Consider the following 15,840-nt stretch of genomic DNA (forward strand, 5'->3'; position numbering starts at 1 on the left):
CAATCGCTCTGATTCATCCTTCATTTTTTACAAGAGAAGCTACATTAATATGATTCAATACAGATGAGTTATTTTCCTTCTACCTATGTGATGTTGTTGGTGATGTACAAATGCACAAATGACAGACTTCACTCAGGTTGACCATAACTAAATGTTCAGAGAGAATAAAATATATACAAATAAAATACATTGCGCATTTCGTGTATAAGACAGACTCACAAACTATGTAGGATTGCAGTGCTGAAGTTCTTCGTGTTGAACAATGTTGAGCGTAGAATTGTTGCATTTGGGCACTGAGGGCGGAGCTCAGAAAGAGGAAGGCGTGCAGAGCCCACACTGACAGTAGTAATTGTAGAGAAGTGTGCGAGAGGAGGGGAAACAGCCACTTTAGTGAGCACTTACCCGCAGCTATCGGCGATTTCCTCTCATCCAGGAGCTGAATGGCTGTGCTGGCCAGGACAACGCTCTTGTTTTCAGATCCTACGCAAGACAAAGTTCAGATCAGACCACTAGAATCTATTATGTAACGGCCTGACTCGAGCAGATTGAATTAGAACATAAATATCTCAGATTTTCCTCTGTTCTTGTGTCCACTTATAACCTAGTAGTAAACATAGGACGGCATAGGTCAAATAAGAGCAGGTAAAAATAATATACAACGTGAATTTCACTGCTTGTTCTCATTCAAATAAAATAGTACAGAAAAGTCTAGATGTTGGTGGGTTTTCTAAATCTTGTCTGGCAGATTTTGGTATTTTTTCAAAAGGAAAATTGTGTAATCTCGTCTAAATCACTTTCTTTCAGACTTGTTAGTTGCTCTAATGGAAGCCCAAGGCCAAGTCAGACGAGTGTGCACTTTATTTTGGAGGAGGCATTTTTTGTGAAATAGTCTTCTGTTCGGGCCAAGGGCAAATGAAAAGGACTGCAGCTCCTCTGAAAGTATCAAGCTTGAACCAAGAGCAGTTAAAAACAACCCACACACATTCAAAGGAAGAGATGGTGAGATGGAAGTAAATATTAATTTAAGGAGAATTCTGTGCATACTTGCCCCTGTTCCTGCATTTTACTCTTATCATTGTAAAACGCTGACCTGTAAATGGCAGAGAGTAGACAAACGTCCCAGGAACTTGCTCCGCGGCTCTTTTGTACCAAAGGGGAAAGTGATCTGCATTAAAGACTCCTTCTTTGTCCTCAGCTGTCAGGAAGTCTCTTAAAGCACAAGCAAATAAAAATGGTGAATTGTAACATGCATAGTTTGAATACGGACAGGCATTACAGGTCACTGCTTACTGGTTAGTGAGCTCATCGGGGAGGACAAACAAGTTGATCCTGGAAAGGCCAGTTCTTGTGCCCAGGTAGGCTATCTCCACACCTTTGTCTGAATTCCTGTGAGAAAGGTTTATGAGATCAGATTATTATTTTTATTTGACGTAAAAAAGACGAGACGGAACATAAAAAGGCACGTACTCAGACTTATTTAAAACTAAGCTGGTCCAGTAGGCTTCCAGCGGGGCAGTGACCACAGCATCAAACAAGACTTCCTGGATTAGCGCTTTGTCACCTGATCAGATAATAAGTCATGTGAAAGTAAAACAACAAGATTCATCGATGCATGTGTTTAAAATGACAAGCTTACATTTGAGCTGGGGCTCATGTCCACCCAAGTAAAGTTTGATTGCTTCGATTTGGGACAAGTAGCGGTGTTCCGGGTGCTCGTCTGTGTTGCAGTATGTCCTGATGGTAAAAGACATGCAAATGAGAGTGAAAAAAGGTTACAGTTTGGACATGAGCACAGTGCTGTAGAGGAAGGCCAAGCAGGATATTAAGCTAGTTGCTGAGTAATGTCCTGTACAGAGAATGGACACTGAATAAAGCTAAGCACATTGTGTCAGACCCCTGTCACCCTCTGAACTCACAGTTTGAGCTTCTGCACTCTGGGAGGCGCTATAGAGTTCCACAGGCAGAAAAGTCTGTTTTAAAGAATGATTTTGTCCTGTGGGATTGGGCAGACGTGAGCTACAGAAATGAGCAGATTTATTTATTTCTAATTTATCTCTTGTACTACTGCTTCTATTTATGTGTTATGTTGTTTTTTTATGCGGTGGTGAGCCAAAGATGCATTTCTACAACAAGTCTTCAAATGCAAAATCAAAACACAACCATTTAAGAGAGAAGTGCTCTTTACCATTCGTCGGCGAGTGCCACATCTGGATGCTCCAAGTCGTGGAGCCCTGTGGAGGAGAACATATCTGAATTTCATATCTCAAACGACATAAGCATATGCACTCAAGTTGAACTGGTATTATTATATGGGGGTAAAGGCATCCACACCTCGCATACACAGAGGGTTAAACACAGACAGAAAGCTGTAGTGAAAAATGTGTTTTTTGAATGATTGTGACAGCCCTGATTAGATCAGGAAAAGCCAAGTCATGCTTTGAGGGCTTTTTGTGACAGACATACTTAAAGAAACACACAGAAAGACCACACCATGAATATTAACATGCATGAGGCTAGACAAGAAAATAGACACAGGCATATACAGACTACACTGTCAGACGAACCGAAAGCCACTAAAGAAATATTGAACTTCCTGTCTAATTGTGGTTTGAAAGCTAATTACTACATTAGTCAAAAGGCAAGGCAGAATAATAAAATAAACCAAACTTATATGAGTGGATAGGCCTACGGTGTAAGTGTGTTTGTTCATGTCAGTTACAGTGACCGACGAAGATGAGGAGGTTCAGAGGTCACAGCTAAATAGGACCTACATTTGGGTTTTAGTTACATTACATTTAGTTTTCCCTGTTAATCTGGCCTTGACAATTACATTTTTCTTGAGGTAAATGTTTTTTTATAGTTTTTTTTTGTGCAGTCTCTAATCAAATTCAAGCTACTGCACAGTAACCAGTCTGGCTCTTAAAGCGAAGCAAACTTTTATTCATGAGCATTAAAGGCTGATTAAATATTAATACATTGTGTTGAATATATCATACTTATTATTTCTAATTACAGTATTTATTATTAAAATGTCTATAAATCAGTACACAATTTAAAATGTTATCTACAAGATTATTTTCATTTTCAATTCAATTTATTTTTGCAACGCCCATAAATATCTAATAAAAATTGTTTTTATTTCGTCGTCATATGTTATACAAAAAATGTAATAAATTGATTCATCTTTTTCACTGCAGAGGTTGTGGTAAAACTTTAAAGTTGACACAGTTTGGCAGGAAAAAAGTACTTTACCTTCTTCAATTGTGACATTCCCTCTGAAAAAGAACTTGCCATGACCTCTCGAAAGAGCCACTCCTAGACTATAGAGGAAGACATTTACTTTAAAATTATGATTATGTTTTTAACATATAAAATACCACATCCACTGCAATGATATGCTTAAATACTTACCTGAAAGGAGTCCCTTCTATGTCTGTGTAGTAGTAGTCATTATGTAAAACCAATACTCGTTTCTGAAATAAGACCAAAGGAAAATCAAACTGTTAGATGCAAAAAGGAAAAGTGTCTTTTGAATTCTTGCTGTGTGGCTCCATCTAGTGGTGAAAAAGGAAGCTTGTAAGACCTTTTTATTTTAACATGTAGTAAATCTGTGGAGGTGTATTGTGCTTATTGGAGATTCATGAAGTACCTTCCATGTAGTAAATGTCTGTAAGCAAATGTATGTGCAGAGTGTCTAATAGTCACGCCTGTGTTTAATGCTGATTATGAAGCTTTTATAAGTAATCAGAATCAGTGAGCCGCTCTCACACTCTCCCTCTGCTCGGCCCTCGCTCATTCAACATGTGTGCAGGGGAGATAAGGGCTCACAGAGGCTGATGCACACTCATTCATGCACCAAAAACTGAATCAGAAACAAAATCCCCACATCTATCCTGTACAGTATTATGCCAAGTGTACCAGCCCACTGGCACAGAGGATCCTCTCTAGTGAGTGTTTCCTCTGTCATGCCTTTTGGAGCCCTCACAAAATCCTTTATAAGGCAGTCTTTTGGAAAACTCACCCCTTTGTCGATGCTTTTGGTCACCTCCATAGAGAAGGTCCCGGTCTTCTTGTTGACCATAGCATTTCTGAGCTACAAAACAAACAAACAAACAAACTACATTTGAAGATGTAGCGTTCATGATTTATTAGCTTAATATTTGATTCTGACCGTGTCGTCCTTATCTTCCCACTCCACCTCTGACAGATCCACACTGCTGTAGTTTGGCTTTCGGCGCTTCTTGCCATCGCCATACTGGAAACAATATTGCAAAACTGTATTAACAATACACACAATATACATACCGGTACCTTACTGGTGGTGGTCAAGAATACTATACACTTTTTATGGTATAATAGGTATTTGCAGTTAAGCACGTGTTAAAGCACACACTGTAAATCTAAAAATATATTCTGTAGAAGTAGATAGTATAGCAGTGGTTGAAATAGTTTTTTGTTCGTTTAAAATGTAATGGAGTGATCAATTGTTGCTTCAGTATTATGATTTGAAAGAACTGGTGCCCTGGCATATTGTCTATAGCAATTACATTTTCCACCGAGGGCCATATTCGAATCCAGGCATATGGCAAAGGGCCAAACCAATACATTCATTGGCGTGACAAATACTCATAAGAACATTTCTGGAACAGTACTGCAAACTATTAAACAAGTGAGTTTGCATTATCAAAGTGATTCACCTCCAGCCCAACTTTTTCAAATCCTCAAGTCATAAAGAACATGCACCAAATTGTCATTAGTCACCAAGGCTGCTCATTATTATCAGTCATTATTCCAGTATTATCTCTCTTTGCCGTGTGTACCGTACGAGTGTGAAATGTCTGTCCATAATTATGTGTGTTTTAATGCACCCGTTTCTAGCCTTAAACAGGTCCCTGGCGTTGGCTCTCTCTCCCTCCCTTCATCCCTGTGAGAGCACTGACTGAGCACAATAGACTTAATCACACCATTCACAGTTTGTATCAGACTCGGCACAACAGAGTCCTGGACACAGTTTGCTCTTTTACGTAGAGCCACAAATCCTCTCAATATAAAAACTACATATGTACCTGGCCTGACACTGGCTGGAAGTGAATGAATACATTTGACCTGTGTCCTCGGCGTGCTGGAAAGTGGACTGCATACTTCATTTACTTTAACTTCCAACGTTGGTATAATTATTATCTTTGGCAAAGAGGGTAATAACTGTTATAGTATCAGTAAGACTTATATGGAAGGTAATAACAGGGAATATGGCACTTTAGTGGGATAAATTAGGAGAAACAGTTGTTTTATCTGTGGTGATGTACTTTTACTTGAGCTGTACTCACGAGTGGTCGTAATTCTGGGTGGGTGAGAATGTAGCCATTGTTGGTGATTGCGAAAGCATAGCCATGAATGCCCAGCTGAAACACAAAGATAAAGAAGTTAATGTAATATGGATACTACAGACAAGACTTGAACTGTATATTTCAAATTGAGCACTAACTGTGCCTCAGACAATACTGGCTTGAGGCTTTAACTAGTACAAGTGGAAAAAAAAGGTTGAATCATTCTTTGGTGGAATGTCAGTCACAGTATCAATGTGGTATCAATGACCAGATGAGGTCATAAGATAAGCAACACATGCAAATGGATTTTTAAATTACTTTTCTACATAAACACATTTTTGAACAGTATTATTGTAAAATACACATTTCAGAAGCAAAAATACTGTTCTGTCTTTCAGACGAACAGACACTGCATATGAGTTGTGTGACACGCTGTGGTCAGGCAGTACCTTATATTTGGGAATGGTCTTGAGCAGCTCTGTCACCGGCACGTCTGTCCCGACCACACCCAGCAGGATGCCCCTGTTCCTCTGAAAACACACACATTATGAGCACCACAAAAAGGTAACTTGACATGGTTTGGGTTTTCACTCACCGTTTCATTTTTGGTGCTGAACACTGGCATTGCTACAGTGGTCATCAGAATTGGACCTTGACCATTGTCCAACTAAGTCAAAATAACAATAGAACACAGTTGTGTTACTAACTAAAAGATACAAACTCATACACACAATATGCACAATCTAGAGTATTTTGTAACTGGAAATTCAGCTTTTTTTGGTCTGTTTCAAAGTGAATCAATCATCAAAGGACAGCAATAATTGTGAACAGGTGATTATCAATGATCAGAAATAAATTATGTTACGATTGATCAACATACCTTTGATTAAAAGATTAATAGTACAGTCTAAAACACATTCCTCTCAGACTAAACAGTGATGCTGCAGACAAAGATGTTTTATTCTTGTTTATTATTTGCCTAAAATGTGTTCAATGGCAGGCTTCTTTTGATCTGCTGTAGACTGTGCCAGTGCTTCTGGGCTGAATGTGGTACCTCTCCTCCACAATAATTATGATATTTATCTTTGTGGTGGCTGTCAACTTGTGAAGCTCCTCATATCCATTAGACACAAAAGCTTGACAGTGTTATGAAGATACAAGGTAGCAAAAATAAGTCAAATGTAATTTAAACACAACGATCCACATTCCACATACCGGTATGTGTTTTTTATTCACAACAACGGGAAAAAGTCGTCCAAAATTGCAAGAGATTTGAAAGCAACCATATCTACCTTATTTCACCCACTTTACTTCTGACTGCAAATGAACTTTGATTGAATTTCCAGTTAAGAATAGTCTTGCAGCTAAAATATTAAATAAAGATGTTCATTGTTCACGCACACCAAACGTCAATATTGCACCCTTTCTCTAGGTGGCTTTTTGCTGTCAAGCCCGATGAAAAACAAACAGAAGGAGGACAATTGTGTTCCCCTATAGATTAAAATTAAGTAGGTCAGAATTCTACAGTGAAGTTTGCTGTTTAACTTTTTTAATTGTTTATGGTTCATATCTCTGTAATTACAGGGACTATCCACATGAAACAAAACACACAAGGGTCAACGTCTTCTGTCCCACAAAAGCTTGTGCCATTAGTCAACTCCAAAGACGTAATTGATGTCAATTAAGCCACGAGATTAATATAGCAGGTTTGGGGAGTCAATTTATAAAACAAATAATGAGAAGGACAAAGATTTTCTATTTTGGATATTCTTACAAAAGCAATACATCTCCCATAGCGTTCATAAGCCTGTGTCCGTCATCTGACCTTAGGACATCATCAAGTGGCCAGTTCCCGAAAAGGTCACAATATTCTAGAAAGGGTGAAGTTGAAAATGGACCTGGAGCACATGTCAGGATTCTATGGTCCGATTATTCATTATAAATATATTTGTAATTTCTGAATTATTACTATAAATATTGAATGACTGATTGTTTTAACTTTAATAGACTTAATAAGCCATGATATTACTATTATTATTAATATAATTATTAATACTATTAATATAATTATAAGAATTTGAATTGAATGGCAAATGTATCCCAACTGTCAAACAGACAGAAAAGATAGCACTAACTGTCTGTTTTTATTCTGTTTTATTCACCTTTTTTGGTGAGTCAAAACTACAGCTCTCACTCAAATCCTTCACATGTTTACTTATCTCAATCTGATGCCTTTACAACAAGCAGCGATGACAGGAAACTACAAGCATCCTCGCTGTTGCCTTCAGATATGAAGAAAGCATGGAAGCAGTGACCCGGGTGTAAACAGCATGTAACAGCAATGGCAAAAATAAAGACGCAGTGCTGGACATCAGAAAGAGAGAACAGAGCAGTCCTAAATACAGTGGCTCTAATGTAACAATGGACGTCCTGCTGCTGGAGACTGGGATCGATCACAGGACACAAGAAACAAGCTAAAAATACACACGCTTCCACCTTCCATTCTGAGGGCTCATATATCAGGGGCCTGTTAATGTATAGACAATGGTTTGTCTTTTCACTTTCCAGTCACATCAAATACACAGGTCTCTACAGTAAATAAGCATTGTATTATGGTCAGGGGTGGAAAATGAGTACCGCACAGATTATTCCTTAAGAAATTTAGCTATGTTTCATTACTTCAATCTATATAATAAATACATGAAAAAAATATATGGTAAAACCTTTTTAAAATATCTATACGGTATTAATAAGCACTAGTAACTTCATGGTGCACTTATAAGGCTTTTACTAGCATTGGTAGATGCATTGGCAACAGTACCTTAAATTTTTTACTAGAATTAACAAAACTGTGAACTATTTATACGTTTTATACATTAATAAGCTGCTTCTGACCAAGTGATAAATGCTTGTAAATACCTGTACACAACTAACTAATGTTTAGTAAAGTTTAAAGTTTACTGAGGAACTTTATTTGAAAGCGTTACCTATAATAGCCGTCCCTAGAATGTCCATTTAGGCTATGCCACTTGCTTGTCTCCTTAGAGGAAGCATGGGGATGTTAGGCCTACATAGTGCACCTTTAAGTAGGCAAGGCAGGTTTATTTGTAGAGCACATTTCATACACAAGGCAATTCAAAGTGCTTCACACAGCAGGAAAAATGCATTAAAATCACAAAGAAATTACAGAGACAGAAATACAATCAAATTAACTAAATAAAAAATTAAAAAACACCTAGCCAAATCCAAATGTATTGGACCACATTGGCAGGCATTCCAGACACTCCTTCCCATATTACTTATTTGACATTGCAGCATGACAGGTGTCTTCTGCAAACTGTATCTCTAAAGTATTTCTTTTCTTTTTGCACCCCTGAGAAGAAGTAGCAAAATTAAGAGATTGTGACGATGTAAATGCTTTGCCAGTCTAGTTTATTTCAAACATCTCACCTTCAACCTCCAATTCTGTCTTCATCTAATAGTAAGGAACCCAAATACAAACCATTATCATAGACAGCAATGCACGTCTAAGGAGAGCCATCATGTGTCACGCCCAAGGACCGCTCTTTAAAACACGTTGCTTTATCTATTTCAACCAGGAGGCAGTAGCTTCCTTGAACCCTGAGGGAAAGTCTTCAAACATAGCTACCCTTCTACTCTCAAAGGAAACGTTAACATCTGGAGTTTGACTTATCACACACATAACCAGGGGAAACCCGCCGCGCAAGGTCACCGGGATCTACATGATCACTGCTCTGAGTCTCGAGCTGTGTCAGGAGTGAATCAGGAGTTAGTCTCTTCCATCTGCGGGAGGTCGCACCAAGAGACGAGACCAGAGATGCAGCAAACACAAGGATTGATTATTATCTTATTTTTATTACATATAGATGCATATCACATACATCTAGTAATAAAAAAATCTGTCTGTTTAAAAAAATAAAAAATAATTTTCTGATGTTGATCCTGACCCTGCTCTCTATTACAATAACTATATGTTTGCATACTGTAATAAGTATCCAAGTGGCATATTCTTCACAGCATTTTACAATGTAATACAACAGATGTATTTATCACAAACCCCATACCAGTATCTATGAAGAACTCTTCTCTTTTATGTGGTTATCTGTTTAGTAATTTGAATGCATTATTCCTGTTGTGTGAAATACTTTGAATTGTTGCCCAAATCATACTTTTTGAAAGTAATAGCTTGTATTTTATTTGTGTTATTGTTTCATGTGTGGACATGCTTTGTATCTGCACTGGAACTGCCACTAACCCTAAACCAAGTAGTAATCACCAATATGCATTTAACTTGAATGATAAATGTTAATCATAAAAATATGGCACGTATGTTCAGTTATTTTTGTATTTATTGATCTTCTAGAAAGTCTTCATGAGAGTCTAAATCTCTCGGGCCCAGAGGAGATCCTGATGTGCATGTTTTAGTGCTATTGTCTGATCTCAATGAAAACTATATCCTCAAAAACCAACACCCGGTCAGGGAATTGAACCCAGGTCCTGCAGTGAAGCAAGAGTGCACATGATTCATTATGTTATAATTATGCAACCATGGATTAAAGAGTGTCCAACCCTGACCTGTGTTTCAAAATCAGACAGATGCTTCATAATCTGGGCTGTTGAGACTAATAATGTTCTAGAGTGTAAGAGGTGACCCTGGTCTCCTTGTCGACCAGGTTAATGATGATGCGTGCGTCCTCCAGAGTCAGAACTCCTGTAGGGAACAGTAAGTCACCCCCAGTGAGGCAACGATCACAACCAACAGGAAAGTGAGTTTCTGAACATTTGCCCTGTGGCATAAGGAAACGACTATATACATAATCAAACTGAGCCCACTCGAGTATGTTTCTCAATTCATCCAGCACAAAAAATGGCTGAATGAAACTCTGATATCACTATTTTAAAGTTGCAGTATGTAAACAAATATCAAAACACTATCAGCTCCACTTTTGCACACCAGTGTCCCTCAGCTCATGGCTCCTGCTTTGTGAACTCTGCTTGGAGCTTGCAGTACCTGGTGTGGTGGGGATCAGTAGATCACAGGTCCAAACATCCAAAGAGACAGCTGGTACTAAGATGTTCCTCAATATTACACCTCTATAATGCCCCTTTAATGTATATTATATGGTCATATTTATCCAGCATTGTTCAACCTTCAAGACACACAAAGCGCTTACACTCTCCCATTCACACATTCACACACCAGTGTACGCAGACACTGTGGGTGAGGCGGGTTAATGTGTCTAGCCCAAAAAGACAAAGACCGTATTCACCCAAGGGAGCTGGACTAACTGCTTTTTTTAAAATGTTGAGCAATCTACCAAATGAGCTACAAACATTGTTTTTCAAGCGACGTGTTTAAACAATTGATAATCCCCCTCACTTCCAATCACTCTCTTTTCAACTTTTTTTCTTCAGACCAGCTTGAATCCGAGCTCCGCCCTCCCTCCCTCCGTCCCCCCCATCCCCCGCTCCTCTCCACACTTGCCTGCCTCTCGTCCTCCCTGAGCTCTGGTGTCAGTTTATCCGACAGAGTGGGAAACAAAGCCAAATGAGCCACAAGATGATGGATGAAGCTGGGGCCGGAGCATAGGCTGCAGGGGTGTGCTTGTGTGTGCGGTTGGTTATAGGTGGATGACAAGTGCTGCAGAAAAATAAATAAATACAAACTGGAGGAGGATGAAGCAGGGGTGTCTTTGCAGAAAATACTATTCGCTTTGAACAAGAAAAGTAAAATGGATATGATGTAGGGACCACTTGGAAAGAAATACTTCGGGCGACGAGAAAAGATAGAGATGTTTACTGCTTTGAATACTATTACTTACCTGGCAATGCTATTATGGTTGTCAAAAGTAACAAAATCACATCCTAATCTATACTAATATCAAAACTACACACTCATTTGAGCAAATATTAAGACAAAAAATGCATAGAATTCTAACTTCAGTATTATCTTGACCACAGGGTTTAATGAAGACCTTGACTAGCTTTTTGTATCTGAATCTGTAAGGAGAATCAAGTATAATCCTTCTTATACTTATTATCAAAATATGATTACTATTGCACTATTAATGTTTATCTATGCAAGTTTTAGTACATTGGAATAAGTCACTTGGGCTATAGTTGCCAAAAGGGGCAGCGCTGCACCTCTGTGGGCCGATAGCGACCAGGACACTCAGCACTTTTATGTTTATTGAGCCACTTATTCCAAACCCCATTTGGCTCATAAAACACTGAGAAATAAAATGACAAAAACAATAAAACTCCATTGGAATAGTTCGACCCGTACATCATTATAGTCTATTACACATTATCACCCGGCAGCCTATTTTAAAGCATAAAATGAAGCCTGTGTTCTACCAAAACGCCAGGAAAAAGACCCGACAGAACCTTATATATCCGGTGCCAGCTTTGACACACATCACCACAAATGAATGTATGTGATCGGATGTGTTTTGATACAGGCGTGCAGATGAGGCCAAAAGACTCAATCCACAACAACCACGATGCAAGGCTTCAATAGCGCTCTTTACAGTTGATATCAAAACAAAGCTGAACAAGAGCTACTCGGAGTTCAAATGATATGTGAAATTGGGCGTCGTATATAATGATCAGAGTAATATAAATGGTGGATATTTCTGAATGAAGAAAGCGGTTCGAATCATTGGATGTCAGAACGGTGACGTAAGAGTAAAAATGTGACATTACAAGACAAAAAAAAAAAAGAAGACCTTCCTGTAATAGCCAACAGCGGTCAGTCACTATATATGCTGTGGAGAAATCCCATGATACTTTGCCTTGTTATGTTACAAAGTATTTTAACAACTGTGAAAAGCGCTATAGTACAAATACAATGGTTCTCAAACTTTTTACACCATTAATCAAAATAGGACTAAATATTGATGAAACTGATGCCAAAAACTGAAATAAGGACAAGAAAATGCATTAGTTTAGCATGTATTACATACCAGACATACTAAAGCCAGACTACAACTGGACCTGAACAGGAAAAAGCATAGGTAAACCATGACTAAACTCAGGCCTAACCAGTTCTAAAAGGCCAAAAAGCAAATCAGTTTTAAGTCTAAACAAGAGCAAAAGTATGGGGAAATCTCCACCAGTAGATGCCATGTACCACCAGGGATACTCGTCTCACAGTTTGAGAACCACTATACCAGAGTATGGCTTGGGCAGACAAAACACCAAAATGAGTTGGTGTAAATTGGTCCAACAAAGAGTAGACTGCGACACACACATGCACACAAATGAACAATCCAGGTCCCAAACACGCCACAGCTAAAACCTCGAAACTTCTGTTTACCTGTTGTGCTTGAGGAAGCTAAAAAGGGCACATTAAAAGGAGAAAAGGAGTCAATGTGAGAGTGGAGTGTTGCATCGACTAAAATGGCGCTTCTGGTCTGCTCAAGGTGTTAACTTTGATGGCAGCTATAAAACCAGTTAGTGAAGAAACCTGTTGTGCACTGGGTGGATCGTAGCAAGTGTGCTCTTAAAGTACAATGATCTAAAGAAAGGGGTCTTGGGTGGATAACTCAGAGGTCTATTTTGTTAAGTCCTCTTCGATTTCTGAAGTTCTTTCTCTCAGTTTACAAAGATCTGACTGACTACACGTCTATGAGCTAAACAACAATGTGTAAATGGGAATATTCTTATGAGTAAAGGGGAAAAAATGCTTTAAGTGAAGATCAATATGATGCTGGGCAGGTTTGAAAACCTAAATCAATTCTTCTTGTACTGTACGTGTAATGGGGGGCTGAGATTGGGAGAAATGACTGTGTATGTTTGTCCTGATACAAGTCTAAAACACACACTAGTGGCTCATTGACTTAATGGCTCCATCTGGTGCACACTCACTCTCACACTTTAACATTGCAAGACAATTAAATGGCACACGTTGTCAGCCTTCTGCTTGCGTATTCATTTCTACGTCTGCCTGGAATACACAGATTAATACAATTATCAAATAGAACAAATTATCTTTTTGTTTTTGCTCGTTAACATGGATGCAAATGGGACCTAGATTGTGCAAATTGCTTCCAAAAAGATTCAGTGGATAAAAAAACATTAAATCAGAAAGCATTGTTCTGGCCAGGTTGAATTATTTATAGCACAGGGAAATCTTGACCGTCCAATACTTCAAAATACTAATACATTCAGCCAAATAAGAAATACCAAATGGGCTAATTATGCCTATAAAGCTGTGTGAAGTGTCAAGTGTGGGACAGGGGAGCCGGGTCCACTCACAGTGCTGTCGACGTAGGCTTCGGTCCACACGGTGTCGTGTTCTCTGTCAATCACTTTGGGACGACTCAGGACATGCAGATACTCCATCACATTCTCCTGGACGTCCGCTAGTGTGGAGATCTGAGTGAAGTAGCCTGGGAAGTGTAAGAGAGATACTGTCAGATCAGGTCATTTAATTGTAATACATCTTTGGATTTAAAGTTTAGGGTGCACAATGTAACTGGTGCGAGGTTCTTCACCTGCTTTTATATTTGGAGATGTTAGTGCTTTTGCCAGGGATGTTCTACACTATGGCATTCAACTGATATATTTATTCCCATACAGGTTTTTATTTTGCTAAAAAAAAACTTGATAACCTACATTCTTTCACCTGTCCACAGATCTGCTTGTCACCTGCTTGTCTCTACGGAGATACATGGAGTTAACACTGTATGATTGACTGAGGTTCAGGAGTAGGACCAACCTCAACCCTCTACTTCTCCTCACCAACAAACCACACCTCAGTTACCCAGGAACCCCATTCAGACAGGCCTATCCCAACATCACTGCTCAACTAAAAAACATGATTTCTTTAGACAACAGAATATGATTTTCAATGCAAATAGTAGTTTCTTCAATATCACCATGTGGCATAGTTCTGATATGAATCAAGATAATTCTAAATATATTCAAATTCTGTTCAATTTGTGTGATTTTTTTGTGTTGTTCAAATAAATATCTAGTTCCATTCATAGTTTTAGTATTGATTAGTGTCAACTAGTATCGATAACTTAAATTTGAAGTCCAATTGTTTAATATTATGGACAAAGCAATAATATCTCCTTTAAGACAAGCACATACTCTCCTCCAAACAAATTACATAGTGCATCTTTTCTTTAAGGTCTTATGGTCATACTCTCAGCATATATGTGACATCAAATTAAACCAAACTGGGCATTTACCACGTTATAGAAAGTACATCTGGTGGAGCAAATCTGCTTGATGAAGTGAACAAATCGCTGGAAACATGTGTGAGTAATAACCGAAGAATTGCTCGCAGTGATGTATTAGTGAGAGCAAAGCAGCATGGGATTGTGAATGGCCAAGTGGTATGTAAATGTAATGGAAGAGTCAGAGTTAAACCGAATGTGGTACCATTAGCCATGATGGTAATGTGTTATTATCATGCTAATGTGCCAGAGCATGGAGGGGATATACCGTTATCTCAGCGGGATGAGCCAGAATAACATTAAGACTGAGAGAGGAGACGAGGAGACATAGAGGAAACCACTTCTTTTCAGTTGTCCATAAAAACAGCAAAGTGCCACCATCACCACCAGGCAGCCAAGGGGAAAATCCTCCCCAAAAGAAATACATTCAGGGTCATCCTCTGTATCCTCCCCCCTCCCTCCTGTACCTCACCTCTGTCAAATGACCTTTACTAGGACGGAAAAGGCATGTGTCTAATAATAGTGTTATTAGTAGTATACAGTAAGTTAATATTGAGTCAAAGGGAAATATTATGTAAAAGTTTTAATGGTGTTGCCTCATCAACATTTTTACTGTGAAATGCCACTATTGAGCAGAGACTTATTGATCTGCTTTAGATCCATATTGTGGATTATACTGAACAAAACTATGCATGACACAGTTTAATACCAAAGCATACTATGTCTTGTCTGAGTCTATTTACATATTAATTGGCCAATCTAAAGAAAAAAACTCAAATCAGCTCAAGAAAAAAAGCTCAAATCACATTAACATTTAAATGATAAACATGTGAGATCATAATTATCATCATCTGACTTCAAATTTGTCTGATTATCCATTTTCAGAAAAATATGGGCGGCAAAATGACATCATAGACCAAATTAGTCTCACAAAACAAGCTGCATCTGTAGTGGCATACCGTCCATCATCCAGACGAGTGAAGAATGAGTGCTCCCCCTGGAGGACTGGGGGTGTCCTTGGGGTGAGGTGAGATGACTGGGACCAGATAAAAAACCATGTGTGCTCCTTGCCTTTGGTGACATGCTTCGTGTGGTACATACTGAACAGGATGACCGCAGCACAGGAAGGTTATAGATTTTAAAGGAACCTTGAGCTGAATCAAAATCCTATTTTCTGAGTCAGAGCACAGTGGGACAATGACGGTTCATTCACAAGTGAACAGGACCAGGGTCGGCTTCCAAGCTGACAGAGAACAGCTTCTGTAAAGTCTATTTCATCCAAGACATCACGCAATGAAAATGCA

The 15,840-nt window shown here is 38.7% G+C and overlaps 1 protein-coding gene across 2 annotated transcripts in view; it reads right to left on the reverse strand.

Moving 5' to 3' along the window:
- Positions 1-15,840, reverse strand: part of cacna2d3a (calcium channel, voltage-dependent, alpha 2/delta subunit 3a) — a 113,840-nt gene that overhangs the window by 25,932 nt on the left and 72,068 nt on the right. For both annotated transcript variants that reach the window (XM_072449833.1, XM_072449832.1), the window contains exons 12-25: positions 13,608-13,741; positions 5,923-5,994; positions 5,777-5,857; positions 5,328-5,402; positions 4,172-4,255; positions 4,022-4,093; positions 3,412-3,473; positions 3,253-3,320; positions 2,186-2,231; positions 1,637-1,734; positions 1,468-1,561; positions 1,291-1,386; positions 1,091-1,209; positions 403-480 (exon numbers count right to left, since the gene is read on the reverse strand). In XM_072449833.1, coding sequence (XP_072305934.1) covers positions 403-480; positions 1,091-1,209; positions 1,291-1,386; positions 1,468-1,561; positions 1,637-1,734; positions 2,186-2,231; positions 3,253-3,320; positions 3,412-3,473; positions 4,022-4,093; positions 4,172-4,255; positions 5,328-5,402; positions 5,777-5,857; positions 5,923-5,994; positions 13,608-13,741 — 1,179 coding nt within the window. The remainder of the gene's footprint in view (positions 1-402; positions 481-1,090; positions 1,210-1,290; positions 1,387-1,467; positions 1,562-1,636; positions 1,735-2,185; positions 2,232-3,252; positions 3,321-3,411; positions 3,474-4,021; positions 4,094-4,171; positions 4,256-5,327; positions 5,403-5,776; positions 5,858-5,922; positions 5,995-13,607; positions 13,742-15,840) is intronic.

The sequence above is a fragment of the Eucyclogobius newberryi genome, unplaced genomic scaffold (genome assembly GCF_026437365.1).
Source record: "Eucyclogobius newberryi isolate DKJ021-1_F unplaced genomic scaffold, fEucNew1.0.hap1 SCAF_17, whole genome shotgun sequence".
NCBI lineage: Eukaryota > Metazoa > Chordata > Actinopteri > Gobiiformes > Gobiidae > Eucyclogobius > Eucyclogobius newberryi.